Genomic DNA, 25997 nt, shown 5'->3' with positions numbered 1-25997 from the left:
TCTGACATTGATACAATGACGAATGGCTGGTTCCTTCTTAAAGATACCAACTATACAATAAATCAATGTATAACATGATAGCAACACTCATAACAAGAGTAGATAATTTGAAATGCAATAACTGTATTGACCTGATTCACAAAATATGTCTACATTTGCAGTAACATCAATTTCTTCTCCTCCCTTTATTTTTGCATCAACACTGTACTTATATGTGCAACTTGCATTAGCTTTCTAATATGCATAAAAAGCGTTACAAATTAATGTGTATCACAATATAGTTGCATAAATATTGGTTCTTACTTTACTGCAATCACTGGTTTTCTTGAAATCTTTCTTAGCAGCAGGAGCAGCGTCACTGGATGAAGAGAAGAGAAAAAGAGCAAAGACTACAAAAACTATCCCTCTCATTTTTCTTTTTGGCCCGGTATAGCCAAGAGTATATCTTGGTACAGCTACCCCCAAATGAGGAAGGATAGATTTACTTTCAAGTTATATAAGGACTGCTTGTGTTTGTATAACTGCATGTTTTCATAATGAGGAAGCAGAAAGCTTGAGAGAGAAGGGTGCAGGGAATAGAGTAGATTAATGCATAGTAATAATGTATGTTGTTATGTACTGAAAGATTGGAAAATATACCTCTAAAATAACAACATAAAATAATAATTAATGTTATTCTGCTATGAGCATAATCATCTTCATGTTAGTCTTCGTAGTGGCCACCCTTGCACACCCATACTTGTTCGGAAATCAACAGAAAAATGAGCTAGACCCAATGACTCTGGCCAAGTAAGGATCTGGCTATAGTGAGAATATTACATTGAATCACTATATAGCCAGATCTGTACCTGAATTGATTTAAAAGTAAGTTATAAGTAACCCTATTGTAACAGCAACAAATAGTACAGCAACAAATGGCATCACAATTATAAAATGAATTCTGATAGCATGTACAATGTATCTAGTGCTAATTCACTCTCACCTATTTTTTATGAACAGTGCAGATCATTAAGGATTAATTCTGACGCTGGAAATTGGGAAATATAACATATAAACAAATTGGGAAATATAACATATAAACTTTATGAAAGACAAAGTAAATAGTAAATATAGCTATAAAGCTAAGACAAACAAATTACCTTCAGTTTGTGCATTCAACTGAAAGAGGTATTGTTTTTAATATGCAATGCTTTCCATTCCAAAGGACCCACATAATCAATGAATTAATGAGAGCCCACGTGTACTCACGTGACAACCAATGTGACCACTCCCACTCTTAGTATGGCTGTCCCTCCAGCAATTCCTCCAAGCATACCTGATGCTGATGAGCTGATTGACGCCATATTGGCAGAGAAAGGCCCGGCAGTATATAAAGATGGATTGTCTGAAGACAACTGGGAAGAGGTGGGCCCTCAAAATTATAGTCATAACTTTAAATTCTTTTTAATACACTAGGAATTAGAACAGATCCCTCTCTTTATGACAAAGGCACCAGATCCAGACACTGTTGCTAAATCCCCTGGACTCTCTGCATTACAGGAAATCAAGTATCAGGAGGAAACGCCTGAAGGCTAGTAATTAAAAATAATAAAATATTATTTTATTGCATTAGTTTGCATGTGATATCAACTTCCATGATTAATTGTTATCTTGGCCTCATAAATTACAACAAACTAGTATTATCAATGCCAAAAAGATGATTGTTGTAGTGTTACGTATCCATGCACATAATTCATCACAGGTAGAGCAACAATGCTCAAAGAAGATGGCAATGAAATGTTTAAGAGGAAGAAGTACAAAGAAGCCATTGAGCTGTATACTGGAGCACTTGCTGAGAGATCCCAAGACACTCAATTAAATGCTATTCTTTATTGTAATAGAGCAGCAGCACACTACTACATTGGTGGGTAATGATATGAATCTCCTTGTAGAAAAGGAGAATTCTCTTTTAGTCATTTTTGATAAAGTACGTACCCTGTATACTGACTTTCACCTGATTTTTGACCAACTTTAAAAATTTGTAAAAAAATCAGTTTTGATTGGAATCAGCTCAAACTTGAGAAGTAACATAAGGACATGTATATGTATCAGGAAAAAAATATAAAAATTGAGATTTCTTGCATAGGCATTTTTGACGAAATTTGGTAGTGACCCTGTACTATAGTACAGGGACTTTTTCCCAATTTTTGAGCAACTTTAAAAATTCATTAAAAATCCAGTTTTGATTAGAATCAGCTCAAATTTGAGAAATAACATAAGGACATGTATATGTATCAGGAAAAAATATAAAAATAGAGAATTCACACCTAGTCATTTTTGACGAAATTTGGTCAGTGACCCTGTACTATAGTACAGGGACTTTTGCCCAATTTTGAGCCACTTGAAAAATTTGTAAAAAATTCAATTTTGATCAGAATTTGCTCAAACTTCATAAAAAATGTATAATGTATTTAAAATATTATAAAAATCCTTTTCTAGCTATTTCTGATATACATGTACATTTAATACTCTGTGTAGACATGTAACTATGCTACATGTACATGTATTTTGTAGGTAATTATAGATCTTCTATCACTGATGCCAGCCAGTGCAAGTCCATCAAACCAGATCACATTAAGGCTTACATTAAAGGTACATGTAGTATTTGTGATTTAATTTACTTGTTTCTAGGAGCCGAGAGTACATTTAAACTAGGAAGGTATCGCGAAACTCTTGAGTGGTGCGAGGATGGGATTAAGGTAAGGAGATGATGTGACATTATACTGAGGGAAATGGTCATTTAAAAAAATAGAACAATTGACCAACTAGATTAATTATTATTATTATTATTATTCTTGTATTCCCAATGATGTCAATATTGTCTCCAGTAGATAATAATGTAAAAGATTACCTTAAGCCTACTATTTTTAGCGTCTACTAAATTTAGCTATATTAGCGAGAGAGCTTTAAATCGCTAAATTAAATAGACGCCAAAATAATAATTATTCATTATAATGGTTATTATTTATAGTTAATCTGGTTTAAAACGCTAAAATTAGTAACGCTAAACATGACTTTTGCTGATTTCACTAAAATTAGTAGACGCAAATAATAGTAGGCTTAAGGTACATGTATATTTCCTTCAGCACTGTGAGTGCTAAATTATCATTATATTTATATTATTCTTTGCAGGTTGATCCTTCCTCTGAGAAACTATCTGACCTTAAGAAAAAAGCTACAATCGAAAAGGTATTTAATGTACATGTTCTTTTTAAATGTACATGTACATGTACATGTACATGTACATTCAGTACATTTCTGTATGCATAATGTACATCATAATGTTTTTGTTCTCAGTGTTTCATGTCAAAAAGTTCCCGACAACTTGATATACATATGAACCTGTACTTTATGCACTATTCTAGTTCTAACCTAACTTTATTTAAGTTACATGTATTGCTTATTTACTTTGAGAAATTGTGACCAAAGGTACCTTATGGCGGATAGGAAAATTGGTCTTTATAGCCTAAAAAATCCAACTTCCTGACCTCAATTTATCATAAAATTACTTCAGAGGATGCAAAAAGTTACTGTGTAACTTTTAGAAACAATAGATGTCTAACAGAGCACTCATAGGTTGATATTTTTCATTGTAATGTTGAATTGAAAAATCCGCCATAAGGTACCTTTTGTCAATTATGGTCACAATTGATTAATGTTTTAATCTATGCACAATAACGAATTTGTTTACTTGTACAGAAAAAGCATGAAAGAGATGGTCGTAAACAACAACAAGACGAGAAGAGGAAAAGGGAAAGTGACAGTAAACTGATTGAAGCAATAAAAGTGCATGCATGTACATGTACGTGCACATGTACATGTAATAAATTTGGCTTGATTTGACATTCTTTACATGCATCAAGAGCATACTTACATACACATGTACATGTACATGTGTATGTACATACACATGTACATACACATGTACATGTGTATGTACATGTACATGTACATCAATGGAGTTTATACACTTTACGTGCATTTGGTATAATTTAGAGCTCCTTGCTTAAACTTATTTAATATTTAAACTTGAGTTGACTTTTCTCACATTTGTTAAAATTTTAATCCTTTCCCCCATTGCAGTATACATTATCCACTGATTTTGGGCCCAACTATTTTTATTCAATTTTAATATTTAATAGAGCACGCTTTATGTTGCTTCTCATTATAGACAAGAGGCATAAGACTGGCCCCATCCTCCCATCAGTACAGACCCATTGAAGATGATGGTAGGCTATTAGAGTTACTAGTCCCTCAAGCTCCCACTGGCTCTGTGAGATTTGACGATGACAATACCTCACTCGTGTGGCCTGTGTTGTTCTTGTACCCCGAGTATGGGACTAGTGACTTAATTGAGTCGTTCCATGAGCAGAGCAGGTTAATAATCCATGTACTAAAGGTTCAGGATATTGATACATGACATGCATGTACCGTAACGTAGTTAGTATGCATTATGTGTACAACAACAAGGTTAATTTATTATGTGTACTTTACCATGCACACTTAGATTGCATGTGTACTTTTAATCATGTGAACTAAGTTATCATCTTATCACAGTTTAGTCTACTAGCTGGTACTATACCATCATATTTCTATGAAACATATATAAGCATTTATTGTAAAGTATTACTTAATTTCCTACAGTAGTGTATGCATATATTAACTACTGTACATGCTGCTATACAGTTCCTGTTCTGCTAGGCCTTCCTCTCACAATTTTATTTATTTTTTTTGCCTAATTATTATTGATGACTCTGGTCAAGTTTATAAAGTATTATATTTCTCTCTTTTGTTTGACTTGATTTTGTTAGTAATGGTGGTATGTGTTTGTTAGAGTAACAGTAATAGTATAATACATGTTTAGTTATAGTTATCAATGCAACAACAATAAACAACAGCAAAGACAGTAACTAGTACAATAAGCCAGTTAGTTTAACCTTGGCTTATAATCATAATCAATTACTTTAGACAAATAGACCCAATACCGTATTCACCTCTCCTTTTATATTCATTCCCATTACTAACAGATCCTCTAACGCATAAACTATATACAGCATACTAAAGATATCATCACTTGATATGGAGCAGCAGTAGTTGGGGTTTTCTACATGTACGTAATACAGTACCGCTCTGCTATAACTTGACTTATCAGCTATAACTTTACTTATCGTACATGACACTAGTCCAGGTTCTTTATACACTCAACACACACTAGTGCAAGGTACATGCGAGCACCTGTATCGTGTATTTGTCATGTACATCATGTATCTTATCACGTTCTGTGGTGCACCAGTCTATTGTAGTGTGTACATACATAGTGATTCTTCACCAGCGCCACCTGCACCTCGTGCTGAAGATCACACAAGTAAAAGTAAAGTAACTAAAGTTATAGCTGAGCGGTACTGTATATATCATAATAGTGGAAAAATTTTGTGACCCAAAATTTTCGTGGATTTTGTGTTTTTTTTTAAATTCACGCAAATAAAATCCTCAAAAATTGATTCAATGCAGTTCAAGATGGCTGAAAAGTAGAAAACCACGAAAATGAAAGCCACGAAATTTTGATTTTTGAATGGATTTGCGAAATTTTTGGACCACGAAAATTTCCCGCTATACAGCCAGATACAATGTATATAGCCCTGTATTGTATATTTTATTGCAACGCATATAAAATAGTTGTCAAATAAGCCATTTCACTATCAGTTCTTCACTGGCTTTAATTCTTACGAAAATATTTATGGGGAGATGTTACTGTAAGCTCTGGTATGCATCTCTATTTATTGTATGAACAATTCTAGCAGTAAACATGAGGAGAGTTTATTTATTTTACATGTGGACTCGTGTTAGAGCTGCTTTTTCTAAAAAATTTTCCTGCACAGTGTCTCCATGTATCTAATATCGATGTGTGTATTTGCACGTACTATGTATTGCCTTATAGTATCTAATTATTGTTTTTTTTTGATAATTTGTTTGTTTGAATAGATTCATTGATCACATTGATTTAATGTTTGGAGAAGGAGAAGAAGTAAACTGGGATAGCGAAAATAAGTACAAGCCTCATACAATTGAGGTCAGAATGTAGATACATTGTATGACCTTATCTTTTCCTTGTTTCCGTCTCTTAATTGTTTGTTGTCATTATAATAATGCTACTAAAAGCATTTGCGATGTACATGTACATACAGTATAAGTATATACAGTATAAGTATATACAGATGTTATCATAGCTATGTACAATATAGCCTCTCTTAATGGACACTCTCTATAGCGTACGCCTCCATTTAACGGACAGCACCTAGTGTATCAATTATATTCCTTACTGTATAAAATAACCTCCACATAAAGGACAATAAGGTTTCTTGTCCCAAAGCATCCATTATATGGAACATAGAATATGTATTCTCTTCTAAATCCTTCTCTTTTCTTCTTTGTTGTGTAATTCATTTGTAGGTATGGTATGAGGATTACAGTACAGGTCACTATGTTAATGTACCATTGGAGTCTTCACTATCAGACGTTATCAATCACTCCTCAAAGTGAGTGTCAGGAAGAGTGTGTTTGTGTGTCATTCCTTCCATTGAAGGTATGTAGTGATATGTGGCAGTCCGGCATTTTTCCTTATTGTAACTGGATCGTCATTTAGTAAAGCTTTTCTTTCTAAGAAGACATAGTGAAATGACTTATTATTTATTATATTTATAATGTTAAATGTTGATAACTGCTCCACCAGTTCTTAAATCAGTATTTACTCTTTTTTGTAATATTATGATGATAATGCTAAAAGTCGAAAATAAAAAAAAGAGACTAATATTTATGTTATTGTTAGTATCATAACGAGTTTTAATGTTTTTTTAACCTTAAGTTTTAGTTGGTTTTGCCTAAATTATTTCCTATAGGGTTTTAGCTTTAGTATAAATAATACAAAAAACAGCAATGATATGCGATTGTGGCTGGTGTATAATTGGCACAACATCCTGTTGTTGCTCAGTCTATTTGTAAACAAGGACACTAATAATAGCCTCAGTCTAGCTTTAATTTACCAACATTTTATTTGTGCTTGCCAATACAATGTCACAATTATGTCAGCAATGCCATTGAACCGTACGTTGTATTTCAAGCATCGTGTATTTCCTTGTTTACAATGGAAATTTAATTATTAATTATTATTATTGTATTTTCATATTCATAATCATTATAATGATGACATCATACTGGTAGCTTGTGTATTAAGGAGTATAGTGGACTATGTAATATATTTATGCAGGAGCAGATGAATATAATGCCAGTATACACAGGATATTAATACAGTCATTTTTATATATACATACATGGCTTCTAAGCAGCATTTCCTTCCTATTGGACTAGATATATATTATGCATAATAAACTGGATGTGTGCCATTACTTCACAAGAATGATTTGTCAACTGACTCTTCTCTTTCTCCTCACTTCTCTTCCTCCCAAAACTCTTGGAATACAGTATCAATACGAGAGTCAACCTGTTATCCTTAAATCTGATGGTGACACTAGGATAAGTGGTATACAGGACAGGATTGGGAAAGATATAGTCCTGGGAGGTCTTTTCACAGTCTACTACAGCTCTGGGGGAACAGGTGTTGGCAGCTGTGGTGATGAGATATGGGAAGATGGCATGGAGATGCTGGAGGCAATGCTGTTTGCTATTGATAGTGTCAACTCTGATCCAACTCTACTCCCTAACTTGACACTGGGCTATGACATAAGGGACACTTGTAAAAGGGAGAATGTGGCCATGGATGAGACTATAGATATTGTTTTATCCAGTGGGGATTTGGAGCTGGAGAGCTGTGCTGTTGTGAACACCAGCACATCAGAGCAAGTCCCAGTCTCAGTCATTATAGGAGCATTTGAGAGTTTCATCACAACACCAATGGCTGGCCTACTCCGTCTCTTCCAAAAATCCCAGATAAGCTATGGATCCTCATCAACTGCTTTGAGCAATCGTGAGCTGTATAGCTATTTCTTTCGTACATTCCCACCTGACGATAAACAAGCACAGGCCATGGTTGATCTCATTGTGCATTATGGCTGGGACCACATCTCTACCATAAATTCCAATAACTTGTACGGTCAGAGAGGAATTGAGGAAGTGAAGAAGCATGCTGCAGCCAGTAGTATCTGCATTGACTTTGATGCTATCATTACGGATGAATTCAAAATAGCAGATTATGCTAACCTAGCAAGTGAACTACTGAATTCATCAGCTAATGTAGTGGTGCTTTTTGCTTCAGTGCATCACGTACGTAGCCTCTTCACAGAGCTAGATAGGATACAGACTCTTAATAGCAATGAAAGACGCTTTGTATGGATTGCTAGTGACACGTGGGCTGAACTGACAGACAGGGAATTCAATAATGTTACTGCAGGAAAATTTGGTTTTGCAGCTTTCTCTGAGAACCTTGATTCATTTGATGTCTACTACTCTCAGCTGCTCCCTAGCACTAATAAACGCAATCCATGGTTTCCTCCCTACTATGAGCAGTATCACAAGTGTAAAATTGATGGAATACCAGTTTGTGACAACACCAGTGTTACTAATACTTCAGAGTATAAGCAGTTTTCAGTTGTGCCTCTAGTGATGGATGCAGTTTATGCAGCAGCTCACGCTATTGATAACTTCATACAGGATAACTGTGATCAACCAGTTCAATGGTACCCAGGCAATCAAAGCTGTCGTGGGTATAATCAGTCGTTAAACGGCGACGTTTTGTTCCGGTATATTAGTAAAGTTAACTTCACAAGTCCCAGTAATAATATGGTCAATTTTGACTCCCTGGGAAACATTGCAGTAGCAAAGTACAGTATATTCAATTACCAGTTGATTAAGTGTACTTCTAATGACTGCCCTCCGCTTAGCTTAGTAAACATTGGGACTTGGGACAGTAGTGTCTCAAATAATCGTCTACAACTCTACCCTAATGTTAGGAGTCAGTTTGGAATAACTTCATCAGGTGAGGGAGAGTATATGCCTGTGCTAACATTGAAATCACAGTGTCAGGTTTGTAGCCCGGGCCACATTAAACGCATAGTTGTATCCTCATGCTGTGGTACATGTGATCCATGTCTTGGGCAAAACTATACCAACGCTTCGTTAACTAATACATCATGTCAAACATGTCCTAGTGACATGTGGGGCAATAATCCGTTAACTGGTAGCACTGGCTGTGTTGATATTTCTCACTCATATCTTAAACCAACCGATGCATGGGGCATAGTACTGATTGTGCTGTCTGCAGTTGGATTAATAGCAGTTGTATTTGTTACATGTGCTTTTATTTGGTTCTGGAATACTCCTATAGTCAAGTCTTCAGGAAGAGAACAAATGATACTTCTACTCATTGGCTTGACCCTCTGCTTTCTTGTAACAATCGTTTTTCTCTTAAAGCCTTCGCCAGTTTCTTGTGGATTCCAACGCGTTGGTCTCTGGTTTTGCTTCTCCCTTGTACTCTCCGCATTACTAGTAAAGTTAATACGAATATCACGCATATTTTTACACAAGAGCATCTCAAATCGTCCCAAATACACTGGATCAATCCATCAGATTCTGTTCACATTCCTGTTGGTCGGTGTACAAATGAGCTTTGTTTTAGTTTCAATGATAGTTGTCCATCCAGACACTATAACCTCAACCAAGCTTGACGAGAACAATCACAACGATTATCCAACACTCATCCTAAAGTGTACCTCCCCACACATTGCATTGATCATATTACAGATGCTGTATTTCAGTGCTTTACTTATTGCTAGCAATGCACTAGCAGTCCTTACCATTAGATTCCCTGCTAACTTTAACGAGTCAAAGTATGTCTCCTTCTCTACATTTTCACTGGGTCTGATGTGGTTCCTTTTCATACTCTCCTATATTGCTACTAATGATTCTACCATTCAAACAGCAGTGATCTCCTCTACGATACAATTGAGTGCATTGGCTGTATTGTTCTGCTTGTTTGGTCCTAGAGTGGTTATCATGATATTCTGGCCTCAGCAAAATGTCCTGGAGACTGCAATGCCAACACAACCAACTTTGCTGAACAGTTTTCCAAAAGCCGATCACAAAGATGGTGGCAGTATAAATTTAGCTAAAAGGACAGTGTAGAAGAAGTTTTCAGCATTTTTAATATTAAAATTAATACTAATAATAATATAAATATTTGTGAGCATGATTATAGTCTGCAGTGAAAAATGCAATTTTAAATATTGAAGATTTTTTTAAATATAATTTTTGCAGCCTATATGCTTGTATTGCCAAGATTAAGCATTATAATTGCTGAACATGCACTCTCCACTATTTTGCATTTAGATCTATACCATTCAATGTGCTAGAAATAATAAATGCTCGTAACTTGAAATTTTATCATTAAAAATGAAATGACTTACTAACTTTGGGCATTGATGTGACCTCTCCCTAGCCTCCTTTACCAACAAGCTCTTCTGTTATGGTAATCTCTTTTATTTTCAAAACCCAAGAAGATTTGGCCTGTTGTATATAACGGCTTATGAAGCTCTTGCTCTCTTTCTTGACATACATTCTTCTTTTTTCTCAATTCCTCATCTTTCTCTTGTATTGAAATGTGTCAGCTCCTGAAATATTTCCAATAAAAATCCCATTTTTAATAAAAATCAGAATAAAATGATCTCCTCATTTTATCATTTCTCTCTCTCAAGGTTCTGTGGTCCTATTGATGGCTTTTGCATTATTAAAGACACCAGGACCGGCATCAACAAAGGGTTTGCTTATGTTTAATTCAAAGACAGCAGCTCTCTCTCTTATTTGCTTGCAAGAAAAATGAAACAATTGAACTAGAAGGACGAAAATTAAGAGTCATTTGCTGCAGCATGTCACAGTGAGAAGTCAAAGTTTCAGACTAGCCAAGTCCCAAGTTGGTCGTAATAAAAAGTTGCTCAAGTTACTTCAACCTTCAAAAAGAAAGGGAAAGAATGATAAAGAAAAGACAAAAATGAGAAGAAAAAAGAAATCGATTAAAAGGAACGAGAAAGCAAGAAGGATAAATAAATAAATGCAATGTAAATTATAGTCTCGTTGCCCAGGGGCACGAGACTATGTAACTTAATAAATGATTAACAAATAAATGATTGTAAATATTATTATAATGCTTTAGTAAAATCAAGCCTGTCTATTCCGGACACCTTGGGACCAAAATTCTGTCCTAATTATGAGCCTGTCCTTATTCCAGGGGTTCATTAATACACATTTATTTATTGGGACTGATACTACCTGTGATAATTATAGAGGTGTCACATAGCAGGTTTGACTGTATTACTAATAAAACTACATTACCAAAGCGGACCAATTATCAGATTTCCTGCGGCTAGAGTAGACTCACCACATTTAAGACTAATACACAATAAAAGCCATACTTGACCCAAGCAGTGGTTACTACAACTATCAACACTTGTCCATTAACTCATTTATAAATATTATAATTTACTGTATAAGCAAAATATTGGTCCAGACAGCAGCTATGTCTCTCCTGTTAGTAGTTGTTTTCTTATTCTTCAGTAGCTCCTGCAGTGTCTCCTCTAATCAGTATTATGTGTCTGATGACTGCAGTTCAATTATTCAGTCACCTTGTAATCCTTTATCAGTGTACGTTCTTGCTGGGTATATGTCTATATACCATAACACCATCTACTACTTCATTGGAACTACTACCATCATTGATCATGTTACCATGAATGTAGTAAAGAATGTTACTCTACATGGACTGGATCAGTCTCCTAGTATCCACTGCAACAAAGAAGCTAATAGCATTTCATTACATTACAGTGATCATGTCACTATTTCTAACTTATCATTTAGTTGTTCACTAGAGTTTGATTCATCCAATGATATTACAATAACTAATTCTACCTTTGCCTCATCAGGGTATGGTAAATTGATTTTATCGGATACTTTTGATGTTAAGATATCATCAGTTATCTTTACTGAGTATAATCTGTATATTGGGTATATTCCTCTTCCAAGTTGTAGGAGTGAATTACTCCATTACTCATTGATACTGACTAATGTTACCTTTACTACTGGTGCTGCATTGTTCCTAGAAATGAATCATGGTTCCACATACAATGTATCAATCATCTTCAATCAGGTTGAATACTGCTACACTAACAATCTCAAATTTTTTTTGGGAGGTCTTTTTTATTTTCTTATTGCCAACTCATCATTTCAAGATAATAATGATATTTCTGGTTTTCCTATTGAATTTAATTTATATTCAAAATCAAGTGACTGCACATATCCTGGTACTCAGTTAACTTCTACACTTGTGATTAAAGAGAGTCAAGTTACTAATAATTCACAAGGATTGAAGATCGTTAGTAAACAGTATTTACTTAGAGCAGTAAACTATCACATTATTATTAAATCATGTTTAATACATGACAATATAAATGAAGGATTATTCATTGATGGAACATTTATGAAGCTAACCCAAATTGATATAATAGATACTGCACTTATTGGAAATGGAGGAAATAAGATAATGAACAATAATGCTACTAGTCTCAGTAATGTTACTGTTGCTAACAGTACCTCAACAGGATTGAGTCTTACATCATCATTAGTAACAATTAAAGATAATTTCATATTTATAAACAATACTGGAGTAGTTGGAGGAGGATTAGCAATAAATGACTCATCAAGATTGATGGTATCATCATCAGCTAACTTTGAGTTTATTGATAATCATGCTTCTTATAAGGGTGGAGGGATCTATGCTGAAGAGTCAACACACAGTGACATAAAATTAATGACACCAAATATACCTCTTACATTAATAAATAATACTGCTGGGCTTGCTGGTGATGATATGTATGGCATATTTGATATGGCAGACAATAATCAATTCCAATTGACAAACCCAAACATTAGTTCAACAGGTAATCCAATATTTATGTGTTTTTGTGATCCTCATGCTACAACTACTTATGAAAACTGTATAAATGCAAGCAATCAATGCATTTATCCAGGTCAAGCATTGAAGTTTAATGTGGCACTGCTTAGTCACAATTACTTTGGAAAAAATACTCCAACAGATAGTACAGTACAAGTATATGATAATGACACCAATTTCTTGCTCAATCAAACACATATTCCCAATACTTGTTCATTGATTGAATACACACCAAAGCTGACTCAAACAGGTTGCTTAGTAAGTACTTCTCCTTTACTGACAACGACCCATCGATATGCTATTCTTTATTTCACTGTTAAAAAGTGTCCCATTGGTTTCAGGTTAGATAAGTCACAAGTTTCCTGTACTTGCAGTCAAAGTGTTTCAAGAGAGAATGTAACATGTGATATAAATAGTCTAAACATTACACACAATGGTCTACTGTGGATTGGAGCATATGATACCAGTACACTTTTCAATGCTAATGCAACCAATCCTAAGGCATGCATTATCAATGAGGACTGTCTCCTCTATTGTTCTCCTAATCCTGTTACTTTCAAGTTGAATGACACTCATACTCAATGTGTGGATAATAGAGGACACAGAATGTGTGGATCATGTACAGAGGGATACAGTCTACTAATGGGATCAAACAAGTGTGAACAATGTCATAATAATTACACGATGATAGCTTGGATTGCTCTGTTTGCAGTGATGGGTATATTACTTGTGGTTCTACTGATTGCTCTCAATTTAACAGTATCAGTCGGTACACTCAATGGTCTATTGTTCTATGCTAACATTGTCAAGTTATACGAGCCAGTCTTTTCAAGGAAAGGAGCATTACCAGTCTTGAGTCAAGTCATATCATGGATTAACTTAGACTTTGGGTTTGAGATATGTTTTTACAATGGCATGGACAGTTATGTTAAACAATGGCTCCAGTTTGCTTTCCCTCTCTACCTGTGGATCATTATCATTATCATTATACAATTGTGTAGGAGATATGGTAAGATATCAAGACTGATGGGGTCTCATGCTGTTCCTGTTCTATCTACACTCTTTCTTCTCTCGTATACTAAACTAGTACGTACTATTGTTATTGTACTACACAAGCGTGAGGTAACTCTTCACTGTAAAAATGAGTCAGTAAGATCAGTTAGTTTATGGTATGAGGATCCTAATGTTGAATATGCTAAAGGGAAGCATGCTGGACTATTTGGATTTGCCCTATTGGTGTCTGTTTTTTTTGTCATACCATACACACTGTTCCTTCTACTTAATCGTTTTTATGAAAAGTATCTTTCAAATTTCAAAGTTTTCAAAAAATTTTGGAGTCGTTTCAAGCCTATTATTGATGCTTATAGTGGCCCAATGAAAGATGAGTATCGGTTCTGGCCTGGTCTACTGCTAGTGGCTAGGATACCAGTACTATTATCAGTTACTTTAGTTGACAGTTTCATTCAGTCACAGCACTTCCTATTGTCAATGCTATTGACAGTGTTAGTTACTGTGCTATCATTGGGTTATTGTTTTGGTGGAGTTTACAAGAAAAGAATGAACAATGTACTTGAAGTTTGGTTCTTGTTTAACTTATGTATCATGATTATTCTGTTTGTAGCTCTTAATGAAAATGGTAAAGTATTGTTATACAATACTTGTTTATCTGTTTTTATTTTTAGTTTTATTTTGATTGTTGTTTATCATTTTTACCTGCAGTTATCAGATATGAAATGTTATGATGCTCTAATTAAGAAGTTCTTCAAGAAACAAGATAAAGATGATGAACCTCTTTTAGATGTCACTGAATCACATCTAACTGTTGATCAACAAAAGAGAGCTATGGTACCAAGTTCTACTGATGTTAGACGCTGTGCTAGTCGTGAATCAGTTGTTGATTTGTTTTAGTAACTTTTGCTGCTAGTTTTAATTAATCATTATATTGTTAGTTATTAGTTTCAGAAACTAATAATTGTCATTTTAGAAAGTTAACCTCATGCATATGTGAATTCCATTTCTTGTTTCTTTTAAAACAATTTTTCCTTTTTAAATAAAGTTTCCAATTTACAATAAAACTATCAACTACCGTATAGGGGGTATATTTCACATGGATTTAATTTCGCTAGTTTCACGATTTTAAAAAAATTGTCAAAATTTTTATCTATAAAAATTAATTTTATCATACTAATAATAATGGTCAATAGAAGAGAAACGCAAAATTTTTTTGTGATTAGGTTAAAAGGTAATTTTTGTCAAGTATTTTCACCTGGGAAATATACCCCCTATATGGTACATTAGAAGTACAAGAAGGATCAAATAATATCCTACCCTCCTCATGGTTCCCTGCTATCTCTAGTATAAATATGCAGTTAGCAATACTCACTAACAGTCAAACCAACTTATCTTTGCTAATGCTGTTTAAAATACAAGTACAATACATTGCTAGTGTATATGTACCAAATACATGTATGTACATGTACTGAGACATGGTGTGGTCCGTGGTCAAATGGCCCATACCATATATGGACATAAACCATGTATTTTTGATATGTAGAAAGCCTTTTGTTTTTTGTGTTTAAAAAGTTAAAATAATAAATATATAGAAATAATAATAATAATATTCATATTATTATTTCGTTTTTTTAAATTATTATTTCTTTTTGTTATTATTAGTGTATTATTTAATGTCTTTTGTTAGAATAATGAAAATTTTAAAATTTTTATTACAATAGAAATGCACTTTGAATGTCAGCTTGTATAGCCTTGCATTGTCAGTGTATAAAATGCATAAATTGGTTAACTATTAAATTTCCCTTTTAAGCTCTCTAATGACATCAGACATATTTGGGCGACTCTCATACTCATTATTAAGACAAGTCACTAGTAGCTGTCTAATGGTGACATGGTCCTTTACTGCAGTGCTGAGCTGAGTCTGTCTCTCCTTTGGCTCTGGTAACTGACAAGTGAGCATTTCAATCAAGAGGACAGCAAAGCTATAGACATCCATAGCAGGAGAATGATTATGTGGGTTTGTCGCCTCGGGTGCTGAATAGATTGGAGAACCAGGGTTAACAGTGAATCCAATGAGATGTTGGAGATTAGCCGAGCCATAGTCTGACAATTTAGCTCTCCATCCATTACCTACTGGCTGAAGGAGCACATTAGGACTGCTGACATCTCTGTGCAGTATAGGATGAGGCTTGAAGAGGTGAAGGTAATTGAGAGCACAGGCTACATCAAGACTGATGCTTAGTACAACATGATAAGGCATTGTGCTTGATGTTTCTAATTCCTTCCTTAAGCTGGTGTGCATTAGCTCTGTCAGGATGATTGGGTTACCCTCTTTAGTGGCTCCTATAAACTGAAGGAGATTGGGATGACGTACCTTGGAAGCAATATTCATTTCACGCGAGAATGTACTGATATTATAATGAGAAATGATGACATCATGAAGACGCTTTGCAGCAACTCTCAAGCCACAATAAATGCCCACTTTGACCTCTCCCCAACTTCCTTTACCAACAAGCCCTTCTGTTATGGTAATTTCTTCTTTATCCAAAACCCAAGAAGATTCGGCCTGTTGTAACTGCTTAAGAAGCTCTTGTTCTCTTTCTTGAGATTCATTCTTCACTTTTCTCAATTCCTCATCTTTCTCTTGTATTACCCTCTCAAATTCTTTCTCTTTTTCTTGAAGTTGTTCTAAAAACTTTTGTTCTAAGACTAAAAGTTCATCTGTATTCTGTTCCTGGTGTCCTTGATGATTCTGCTCCTTGTTTTGCTGATCCCTTTTACTTTGCTCCCTCACTTCTTCATGATCTAACGGCTGTAACCTTTCCTCTATAATTCCTTGCTCTGTCTGGCTCTGCTCTATTATTTTGTCCCTTTGGCGATGAATGACTTGAGACTCCTCCCATTCTTGTTTTCTCTCTCTTAGTTTATCTTGATACTGATCTGGAGGTATTACGTCAACAGACCAATCGTTCTCGGCATTATACCCTATATAATATACACTATTATTATTATTGTTATTAATCTATATCAAAACAGTATGGTTTAGAAATGATCAACAAGCCTTCCTTTTTAGGACAAAAATAAGAATGCAGCTATTTTAAAGCAAAACATAAAAACTCGCTGCTAAAATTTAATTGTTAAATTGATCTTTTGAACTTGTGCATTACTGAACGAGTCCAAAAAATAACTCACTGAATTCAATGATTGTTGTATCTCCAATCATTTTTCTCCCTTTATATCCTCCAAACTGCACAATCCAAGTAGTAGCAGGAGTCACGCTCCAAGCTGATAAGGAATGATTATTTCTTTTAGTAACAACATCTGGTAAAGTAACCTGTGGCATTTTTCAAATGCACATTAATGTTATCATAGAATTAAGAGGGAATTAAAAAATATATTATGTATACATACCACTTCTTTCCAGGTCTTATTGATAATGTCAAGTACCCAGCAGTCATTAACACCAATCACTAACAGGTGCTGTCCTGACGAACCATGATTTATGATAACACTCGAATGAGCACTTCTTCCTGAAGGCCATTTTACTGATCCACCAGGATTAGATATCTTTACGAACTTCTAAAAATTTATCAAAAAAATTATATAATGTTCTAGTGTATACTTACCACTTTTCTGGTGAAGGTCACAATATAAACACAGCTATTGTGTCCAAAAGAAGTAGCCCCTCCAAACAGCAGAGCAGTATTTTTGCTAAGCGATTCTATGGTGAAGCCACTGATAGGAGGTGGTCTGTTTCCAGTAACAACAGGAGACTCCCATTCACCTAATAGTTATTAATAGTACTCATAATATTTAGACTATGAAATTCAAAAAAACAACAAATTTTAAATTACTCATTATTGGGCCCCAATAATCAATCTTAATACTATCAAGAGTAAATAATACCTATTATTTACTCTTGATACTATATTGGTGAGGAAATGGCCTCAGAAATCACTGCTACCAGTACCGCTAAAATATTCATATAATTTACATACTGACCTGACAATAATTTATAGTAATGGACCTCATTGCAGCGTTGAAGTGCACCAAAACCTTGGCTATATTGAGCTTTAGCCTGTTCAGGTGAAGATGATCCTCTCCCTCCAATTACTGCAATGTAGTCCTTACCACCAACCTGTACTGCAACAATGCCAGAGTACCCCTTTACCATTGGGTGACCATGACTAGGAGAAGTAGGAGAGAGTTCTCTCCAGCTAAAGGCATCAGCGTCAGTGTTGAAGCTAAAGAGACTATTTTGAAAAGTGCTGGATGAGTTACAATAGCCTCCAAAAAAGAATATTTCCCTGTCGATTGCAGTGCATGCGTAACCATAGATCCCTTTAGGGGGTGTGTTTGAGGTCGGTCTCAGTTCCCACATCCCGGGATGGCAAGTGAAACACCTCCATGATCGATGACACATCTTCATTGCGTTTTTTGGAGAGATGAGGCTGGTATCCACCCCACATGTATACGTATTCACCTATTTGAACTGTAGAGTGATAGCCTCTTTCTACAGGCTTGTGGTCTATAAAAGGGAGACGGCATAGAGCTAACGTTAAAAGTGCCGAATAGGAGTGCTTTTACCTTCAACGCGACCTTCAAGCTTCAAGAGAAAGTCTATGGAATCACTAGATCGAGATAGTGAGCCGGAAAACATTGCCGAGAGCATGATTGTATCATAGATACTACATATGATTGTATCTCGAGATTGATTTCGCCTCTTTTAAAGCTAGATCTAGAGGGCGGTGACATGGTGACATCATCTATAACAATAGACCTGCAAAATTCTTGTGGAATATAACATTGCCAGTTTGCTAAAAATTTTATTGAATTAAGAAGTCACAAATTAATTATTGTTGTAATATTCTACTAGTCTTTTAGCTATCATATCAGTTCTAATGGTATCCTCTTCTGTGATTATTTGAATGAACAAAAGAAATGTGTTACCATCTGAATCTAATCTAATGGTTGTTCTAACAAAACTAAGTAACTTGTCCATTCTTCGGTCAGTGGTTAATCCTGTCCTATCATCTAGAACTTCCCTTTGTTCTCTTTCATTTATGATTCTCTTCTCCAGTAGTTTATTTGCTAATGTACCTAAATCAAGTGCATCTCTTATGATACCAGTAGAGTTTGTTATTGCTTCACAAGCCTTTTCTCGTCTACCTAAAGTAGTATAAGAGTAAGCAGGTGTTAGTTTGTTAAATCAGCTAACTTTCTGGAATAGATCTCACAGAATCAAAGTTAATTGAACTTGAGCCAGTACTGATTGCTACAAAAATTATACAATAAATTCGTATTCATAGTAGCTGCTTGTAACATACTTATACGAGTAGAAGGTAGCCTATTGATAAAAATAGTAGTGGAAGGGTTGATCCCTGTTAAATCAATGGGGCAATGAAGTGGCATATTGGCAACACCAGGTACAGCATAAACTGATAATCGAAGAGTTGATACCATTGGTGATGACTGAATGTTGTCCATTACAGATTGATGCAACTTTATATAAAAAAGATAATACTTATTACATTGTATTAGTAGCATATACTTCCATTGGCTCTTGATGAGGCTGAACAGACCATCCTGCTTCATTAAGTGTTCCCAAAGTTAGTTTTATAATACCGTTTGGACCTTGATTAAACTTAAACGTATTGACAACGTCTCTTTCAGCATTACTGTGTTCATTCTCTATATGCTACATTAAAGTTAACATAATAATGATTTAATATCAACAATTATGTAACCTGTAGCACAGCATCTAAATCCTTAACAGCAGTGTACATAGTTATCCACCGATAGCCAGTGTCTCTTCTTTCATGGTACATCATTCCAGTGTACCATATGTCACTTCGATTAACTAAAGAGTGATCATCAATATTTATTAATAATGATGAAAATTCTTACCATAATTATTGCTCTCAATTTGAACTAAACCTGACAATGAAAACAATTTTAACAATATACTGTTATTATATTGATATACATACTTTCAGTTTGAGAAGCAGAAGTAGGTTGATCACCGATTAAACGTGTTTCTGCTATAGCCTCTGCATGACCAACCATTGCTTCATTTGATGCAGTTTCTGTGACCATTTCTTCAATGAAATCTATAGTTATTATACCAGTAACACAAACTTCACTATTACATGTACATGTAGGTTATTATAGAGTACCGGTATATACATGGCTTCTATACATACTACAGTAATACCTTCGTCAAAATAATGATTCATGTTTTTTATACCTTGATTTGATGTTCCATGATCATCATTTTCTTCACTCTCACCATTCCCACTAGGTGATGCCGATTCCTCATTACTCATCTCAGCAACAATGGCAACAAGACTGAACTGGTCACGTTTGATAGATCCATATCTTCTGCCCACATTAAAAGATCCTCCATCAATTGGACTGAATTCATAAGGAGACTTCAGTGGAGCTCGGACAAACTTGAGACAATCAGCTTGAGCATTTGTTCTCAGATCCACACAATGCTGCAGCTCTATTACCAGTGGCTTTAAAAGTGGCTTAGATACTGATATTGCATACACTGCACTGACTAGCACAGTACCTTTAGGCAAAATGAAATTACCACCGACTAATGCAGTAATAGCCATTTTGGTGCCTTTGGAGACAGCACCTTGTGGGCATTGAAATCTAAATCCATACTTCTTCCATCTGAATGAACTAGTTTCATCCAATGGAAGGAATAAATTCTTTTCGGCTATAACAACATCCCCATCTAATAAATCTATAGAATATGTACATTAGTATGCATAATAACATTAATAAGGTGCACTGTATGCTAACCTAACTGAGGCCTCAGGTATTCAAATTGAGCTGATTCCTTCTCATCCTTTACCAGATGCAAAGCCTCCTGAAAACTTTCCTCAGTCATTCTAAGCTGCTTTTCTCTCTCTTGCAGATCTTTCCTTAACCTGATTGTGGTTTGCTCTCTCCTTCTTATCTCTTCTTCCAGTTCTCTCTCAAGTGACTGCTTCTTAACATGTAGTGAAGTTTCCTCGCTTTGTCTCTCTGACCATTTCCGTTTTCTTTTCTCTCTCAGATCAAGATCTGGTTGCATTGGATTTGCTTCAAAAAACCATTCGTGATTAATGCGTCCTATATGTAAATCAAAATTATTAATATTCTTAAATAATACATAGTCTAGCAGCACCTCAAAATACATTCAAACAATGTTCAGACATTTAAATGTCCGACTTTTATTTGAGGTTCTGTTCTATAGTATTTTATTGCAGTACTTATTTTAACTTACTAAGTTGAGAAACTGCAGTATTACTCGATTGACCTCCTCCACCAAATTCAATTATCTGATATGTGTCTGGGCTTAGCTCCCACACTGAGAGAGAATGATAAAATCTATCTGTAACAGCTCCTGGTAGATTAAACTAGAAATAAAAAAATTTAAATTTAGTTCAAGATGATTTTAAAAATTCACTTACAAATCGTTTTGCTGTCCCATTGCTAATATCAAGTAACCAACAATCTTCCGAGTTCATTCCACCTACCACAAGTAGATATGATCCTGATTTATAATTCTCTTTTGGCAAGGCTAAATGCTCAGGAAAATCAATGGTATTGATGAGTACCCCAGAATGAGCATATCTTTTTTGAGGCCACTGTGATGGTTTCTTGGGGATTATTTCTGAGATATCCTGTAAATAATAAAAATGAAAAAATAAACCCCATGCCTTCTTTATAATTTATATTAACTCACCAATGATTTTTTGGAAAATTTGATAAAATACAGTCTGTTGCTCCATTCTGTTACATTTAGACCTCCAAATAATATAGCACTGTCTGTAGAAAGTGATGCTAGAGTGAAGTGACTAATTGGAGGTGGTCTGTCACCTTTAACTAATGGTGACATCCATTCGCCTGCACAATTAAAACAAAATAAGCTATATTAGTTATCTAATAGCTTTTGTACTACAGTGTGTGGGTGTATCAAAGGCACCGCCAGGAGTTTATATAGTGTAGACCACAGCAGGGGTAGTTAGAAGCCATCATCTAACTGCCAATTCTGGTAGTTAGACGACAGTGCCTTTCATACACCCACACACTGTAGTACAAACCAGATAAACTACAGCTGTTTCGTGTTACTGGATATACACTCGGATGTTAGTTGATTTAGAAGCCTCAGCTTCGCCTCGGCTTCTAAATCAACTAACATCCTCTTGTATATCCAGTAAGCCTCAACATCTGTAGTTTATCTATAACTTGTAGTGAGAAAACTTAGATTAGATAGCTAACCTGATGAGAGTTTATAGTAATGAATTTCGTTGCAGTGGTGTAGATCAGGCACTTGGTCTAATCCACGATACTCTGCTTCAGGCTGTTTTGGAGTATTGTTATAGGACAGTCCCCAGCCTCCAATAACAACAAGGTAGTCCTCGCCATACATTCGCATTGCTACCATGCTAGCATCTCTCTTCATCATAGGACCATGATGAGACGTAGTCGGAGAGAGTTCTTTCCATCTGAAAGTTTTCACATTGAAACTATGCAAGCTGTTGTGATAGCAGCCCTGATGATTACAGTCACCTCCGAAATAAAATATCTCATTCCCAATCGCAGCGGATGCATAACCGTGGATGCCCAATGGAGGATTTCCAGTCGTTGGTTTCTGCTCCCACATACCAGTAGGTAAGTGGTACACCTCAACAACGGAGGACTTCATTCTTTTCTCGTTGCTATTGTGAACTTCAGGGAAATCAGTTCGGAACCCTCCCCACATGTAGAGGCTGTCTCCTACTCTAACAGTGGAATGATTCCTTCTTTCTCCTGGCTCATAACCTAATAAAGAACAGCTTGTATAGTAAAAAAAGAGAATAGACCTCACTTTTCTTCGAGCTTTTGGTCGACATAATTTCAGAATGGAATGCACACCAGCCCTGCCCACACAGGCTCCACCTATTGAGTGATGCAAACAAGATAGAGGCTCATAGATCTAGTCATGGATAGATTTGCAATGTAAGAGCTTGATTATTTTAATTATTATTACAAATGTAATGATATTTAAGATCAAATAGATGTTGTATAATTTTGGGAGGAGGTGCAAGTGACTTAAATAAATTTTGGCAAGGGCAAATTTATTACATTTCAGTGATTTCCTCGGTGATTTCACACTTAGAAGTAGAACTAGTCTACATGTTTATGTTACGCATTTAGTTCAAGTTGATTCGGGTTTTTTAATATTTATATATTTAACTGCTTGAAACAGCATGTAATAGAGTATACTGTAAATAATAGTGATTTTGAATTGTTCTGATCCTAGTGCAATTTATGTTGGTCAATTATTGTTATGGACAATCAAAACAGATGATTAGACTAGATTATGTAGCCATATCTTTTATTGTATTTTTACAGAATAAAGAGAAATGTCATCTGATACGTCACATTAATTAGAGCTGCTTGTGTCAACTTATATTGTTGCTGCCTGTCAGTACTCAGTACTGGAATTAGCATGAAGTGAGTCTAACTAGAAACAATACAAATCAGGCAAAATTGTTTTATTAAAGTTAATCTAAGCTGCATATAATGTACCCAAAAGTTGATGCAACTAACAAAATTTTTAGGTGTAATTATTATTTTTATAAAGTATTAGATATTACACTTTCAATCTTAATTCTTGACAACAAACAGTTTATTCATGATAAATGTCACTGAGCCTTAAGACAGCATTTATAGTGGTTGTAATGGGAAAAATTCATTAAGTGTTGTAGTCACATATTGTTATTAAATATGCTGGTTTGCTGGAATGTCATTATACTTGATAGTGATAATAGCTCTTTTAAATTGTAATTAATATTAATGCTATAGATCTAGGCTGTGTGTACTGTCCACTGTGCCTTATTGTGATCATGAATTAATAGGCTATTGTAGCCTTTTACAACCAACACTATTTTGTGCCAGCAGGCACTGTAGTATTCACAACTCGACACTTCATTTACAAAGACTTTTGGATACAAAAGTATGACACAGGTCATAGGGTCAGAAAACTTCTTTAAGTGTTGTAGTGTATTGTTATTAAATATGCTAGTTTGCTGGATTGTCATTATACTTGATAGTATTAATAGCTCTTTTAAATTGTAATTAGTGTTTTGATTCTTTTATACAATGGCACAATTGCTAATGGTGTAAGAAATAAAATACTTAATAAAGTTATAAGTTACAATGAACTTACAGTTTTATACAAGAGAAAGGGGAAGAGAGTTTATAGGAGAGAATTCCAGAGTTTTATTGCAGAAGGGAAGAAAGAGTGGTAGAGAGAGGAAGATTTACAAAAAATAAGTGAGAATTTGTTTGATAATATTAATGCTATAGATCTAGACTATGTGTATACTGTCACTGTGCCTTATTGTGATCACATGATGAATTAATAGGCTATTGTAGCCTGTTACAACCAACACTATTTTGTGCCAGCAGACACTGTAGTATTCACAACTCGACACTTCATTTACAAAGACTTTTGGATATAAGAATATAACACAGTTTATATTGTCAGTCCGTATTATTGGTCTGTCTTATTTATAACACAATGGCTACTGCTATCGTGGTTGCTGTTGGGCTCCTTTTGTCTCTCCTGTATCTCAATGGAGTTGCTACTGCAGAGGATTGTTCCTGTCAGGAGAAAGTCAATAAAGCTCTCATTCAATCACTCAAAGGATGTACTGATGCTTTTACTGCTATGGAAGAATGTAACAAGGAGCCCGGCACTGTTTTCAATCAAGCCAAAAAAGTCAAGATGGAAGCTCAAGCTGTAGGTGCTGCTAGTTCTTGTGAATGTGCTAAAAAGGTAACTGACGCTCTTACAAAGTCTTTGGAAAGTTGTGTAGAGGCATTAAGCAGCTGTGGTGGGCTAATCCATCTGCATCTCCATCATTTACTGCAGTGCCCCCTACCACTTCTTCTGTTGCGAGTCCATCATTTATAATTGTTCCTACCTCTTCTTCTACTCCAAGTCCATCGCCTTCTCCTCCAGCCAAGCCTACATCTTGCAAGGAAATACTTGAAAATAATCCAACAAGTAAGGATGGTGAATACGCATTGTATGACCCATTACCAAGGAAGAGTACTTTGTCAAGTGCAGGGGCGTATCTAAGGGTGGGCCTGGGTGGGCCTGTGGCCCGACCAACTCAGCAGACCAAAAAATTTTTTTCTTTTGTATATTAGTCCTTTTAAAAATATTGCTCACTTTATTATGATAGCAATGAGACAAGACTAGCATAGCTAATAGTTTTAGCCAGTGTAAATATAATGATGACATGGTAGAGACTTCCATAGCTCCATTTGGGCAATTGGGCTGCCATTTTTTAAATAATAACTACTACTAACCAATCAGTTATTAGACTATTCACATTAATTATTAAAGTAATCGAGTTGAAAATGGCTAAGAAACTCTGCTGAGTCTGTTTGAATGTCTTCCCAAGGCCAGTACTACTACTAATGAAGAAAATATAAGCACTGAAGTGCACATCTTAGCTTAATTAAAGTAATAATCGCAGTATTTAATTGACCACGCCCATCATGAATATTAATTAGCTCTAACAATTTTCGCGGCGCGCTTCGCGCGCCGCATATTTTTTCTCCGTGCCCAGCCAACTCTCAGAGCTTAGATACGCCCCTGGTCAAGTGTATTATGGATAGTGCTCCACAATGTGGCAATATTGCTGGATTTACATAAATTTATTTCAGAAATGGCACATGTCCTACAGGATTTTATTGGGCAAACTTGAAGGGACGAAAAGTTTGTTTAAAGGCAAGCAAATTCTCTGGAGGTTGTGTCTCATTTAAAGGGAGGCTTGCACGCGAAAATGAAATTTGAGATTATTGCTTATTTTTAATTTACACTACCCAAATAGACTATTCCTAGTTGCATTCTTGCATTGGACTTGCTTTGGGAAAGTTAGAGCTTGCTAAAGTTGCTGGTAGCCATTGCTTCCGTTAGGGGGCGCGGTCATTGATGACA

The 25997-nt window shown here is 35.3% G+C and overlaps 4 protein-coding genes and 1 long non-coding RNA gene across 6 annotated transcripts; 3 read left to right on the top strand and 2 right to left on the bottom strand.

The window, feature by feature from the left end:
• The first annotated feature begins 1259 nt into the window (after positions 1–1259).
• On the top strand, positions 1260–6821 carry LOC100634776 (tetratricopeptide repeat protein 4-like). The gene is made up of 11 exons (XM_011406166.2): positions 1260–1404; positions 1456–1570; positions 1742–1903; positions 2554–2631; positions 2671–2738; positions 3172–3228; positions 3739–3825; positions 4211–4416; positions 6022–6109; positions 6490–6575; positions 6623–6821. Exons 1-11 carry the CDS (start codon positions 1282–1284, stop codon positions 6708–6710), a joined length of 1158 nt encoding a protein of 385 aa, XP_011404468.2. The 5' UTR covers positions 1260–1281; the 3' UTR covers positions 6711–6821.
• Positions 6822–7378: 557 nt separating this feature from the next.
• LOC100634650 (metabotropic glutamate receptor 3-like) lies at positions 7379–10296 on the top strand. Its single transcript, XM_003387198.3, has one exon. It carries the CDS (start codon positions 7414–7416, stop codon positions 10171–10173), a length of 2760 nt encoding a protein of 919 aa, XP_003387246.2. The 5' UTR covers positions 7379–7413; the 3' UTR covers positions 10174–10296.
• Positions 10297–15716: 5420 nt separating this feature from the next.
• LOC109582748 (dual specificity protein kinase shkB-like) lies at positions 15717–18657 on the bottom strand. Of its 2 annotated transcripts, XM_019997662.1 has the most exons (6): positions 18590–18657; positions 18005–18530; positions 17629–17786; positions 17414–17581; positions 17195–17336; positions 15717–16987 (listed from the first exon to the last, which is right to left on the bottom strand). In XM_019997662.1, the coding sequence occupies exons 2-6, from the start codon at positions 18429–18431 to the stop codon at positions 15795–15797; spliced, it is 2088 nt and encodes a 695-aa protein (XP_019853221.1). In that variant the 5' UTR covers positions 18432–18530; positions 18590–18657; the 3' UTR covers positions 15717–15794. The 2 variants fall into 2 exon arrangements, with proteins under 2 accessions (XP_019853221.1, XP_019853222.1); XM_019997663.1 differs by lacking the exon at positions 18590–18657 and having other exon boundaries at positions 18005–18556.
• Positions 18658–18731: 74 nt separating this feature from the next.
• LOC109582741 (uncharacterized) lies at positions 18732–22971 on the bottom strand. The gene is made up of 14 exons (XM_019997650.1): positions 22869–22971; positions 22280–22822; positions 21744–21904; positions 21469–21681; positions 21282–21414; positions 20816–21127; positions 20250–20756; positions 19993–20112; positions 19910–19939; positions 19750–19862; positions 19554–19700; positions 19330–19504; positions 19221–19277; positions 18732–19171 (listed from the first exon to the last, which is right to left on the bottom strand). The coding sequence occupies exons 1-14, from the start codon at positions 22891–22893 to the stop codon at positions 18852–18854; spliced, it is 2856 nt and encodes a 951-aa protein (XP_019853209.1). The 5' UTR covers positions 22894–22971; the 3' UTR covers positions 18732–18851.
• Positions 22914–23668, top strand: LOC109582742 (uncharacterized). Its single transcript, XR_002185208.1, has 2 exons — positions 22914–22999; positions 23396–23668. It is a non-coding gene; the product is annotated as an uncharacterized LOC109582742 (long non-coding RNA).
• The last annotated feature ends 2329 nt before the right edge of the window (positions 23669–25997 follow it).

The sequence above is a fragment of the Amphimedon queenslandica genome, unplaced genomic scaffold (assembly GCF_000090795.2).
Source record: "Amphimedon queenslandica unplaced genomic scaffold, v1.1 AMPQUscaffold_13360, whole genome shotgun sequence".
Classification (NCBI taxonomy): Eukaryota; Metazoa; Porifera; class Demospongiae; order Haplosclerida; family Niphatidae; genus Amphimedon; species Amphimedon queenslandica.
This window is presented reverse-complemented; position numbering and strand designations above follow the sequence as displayed.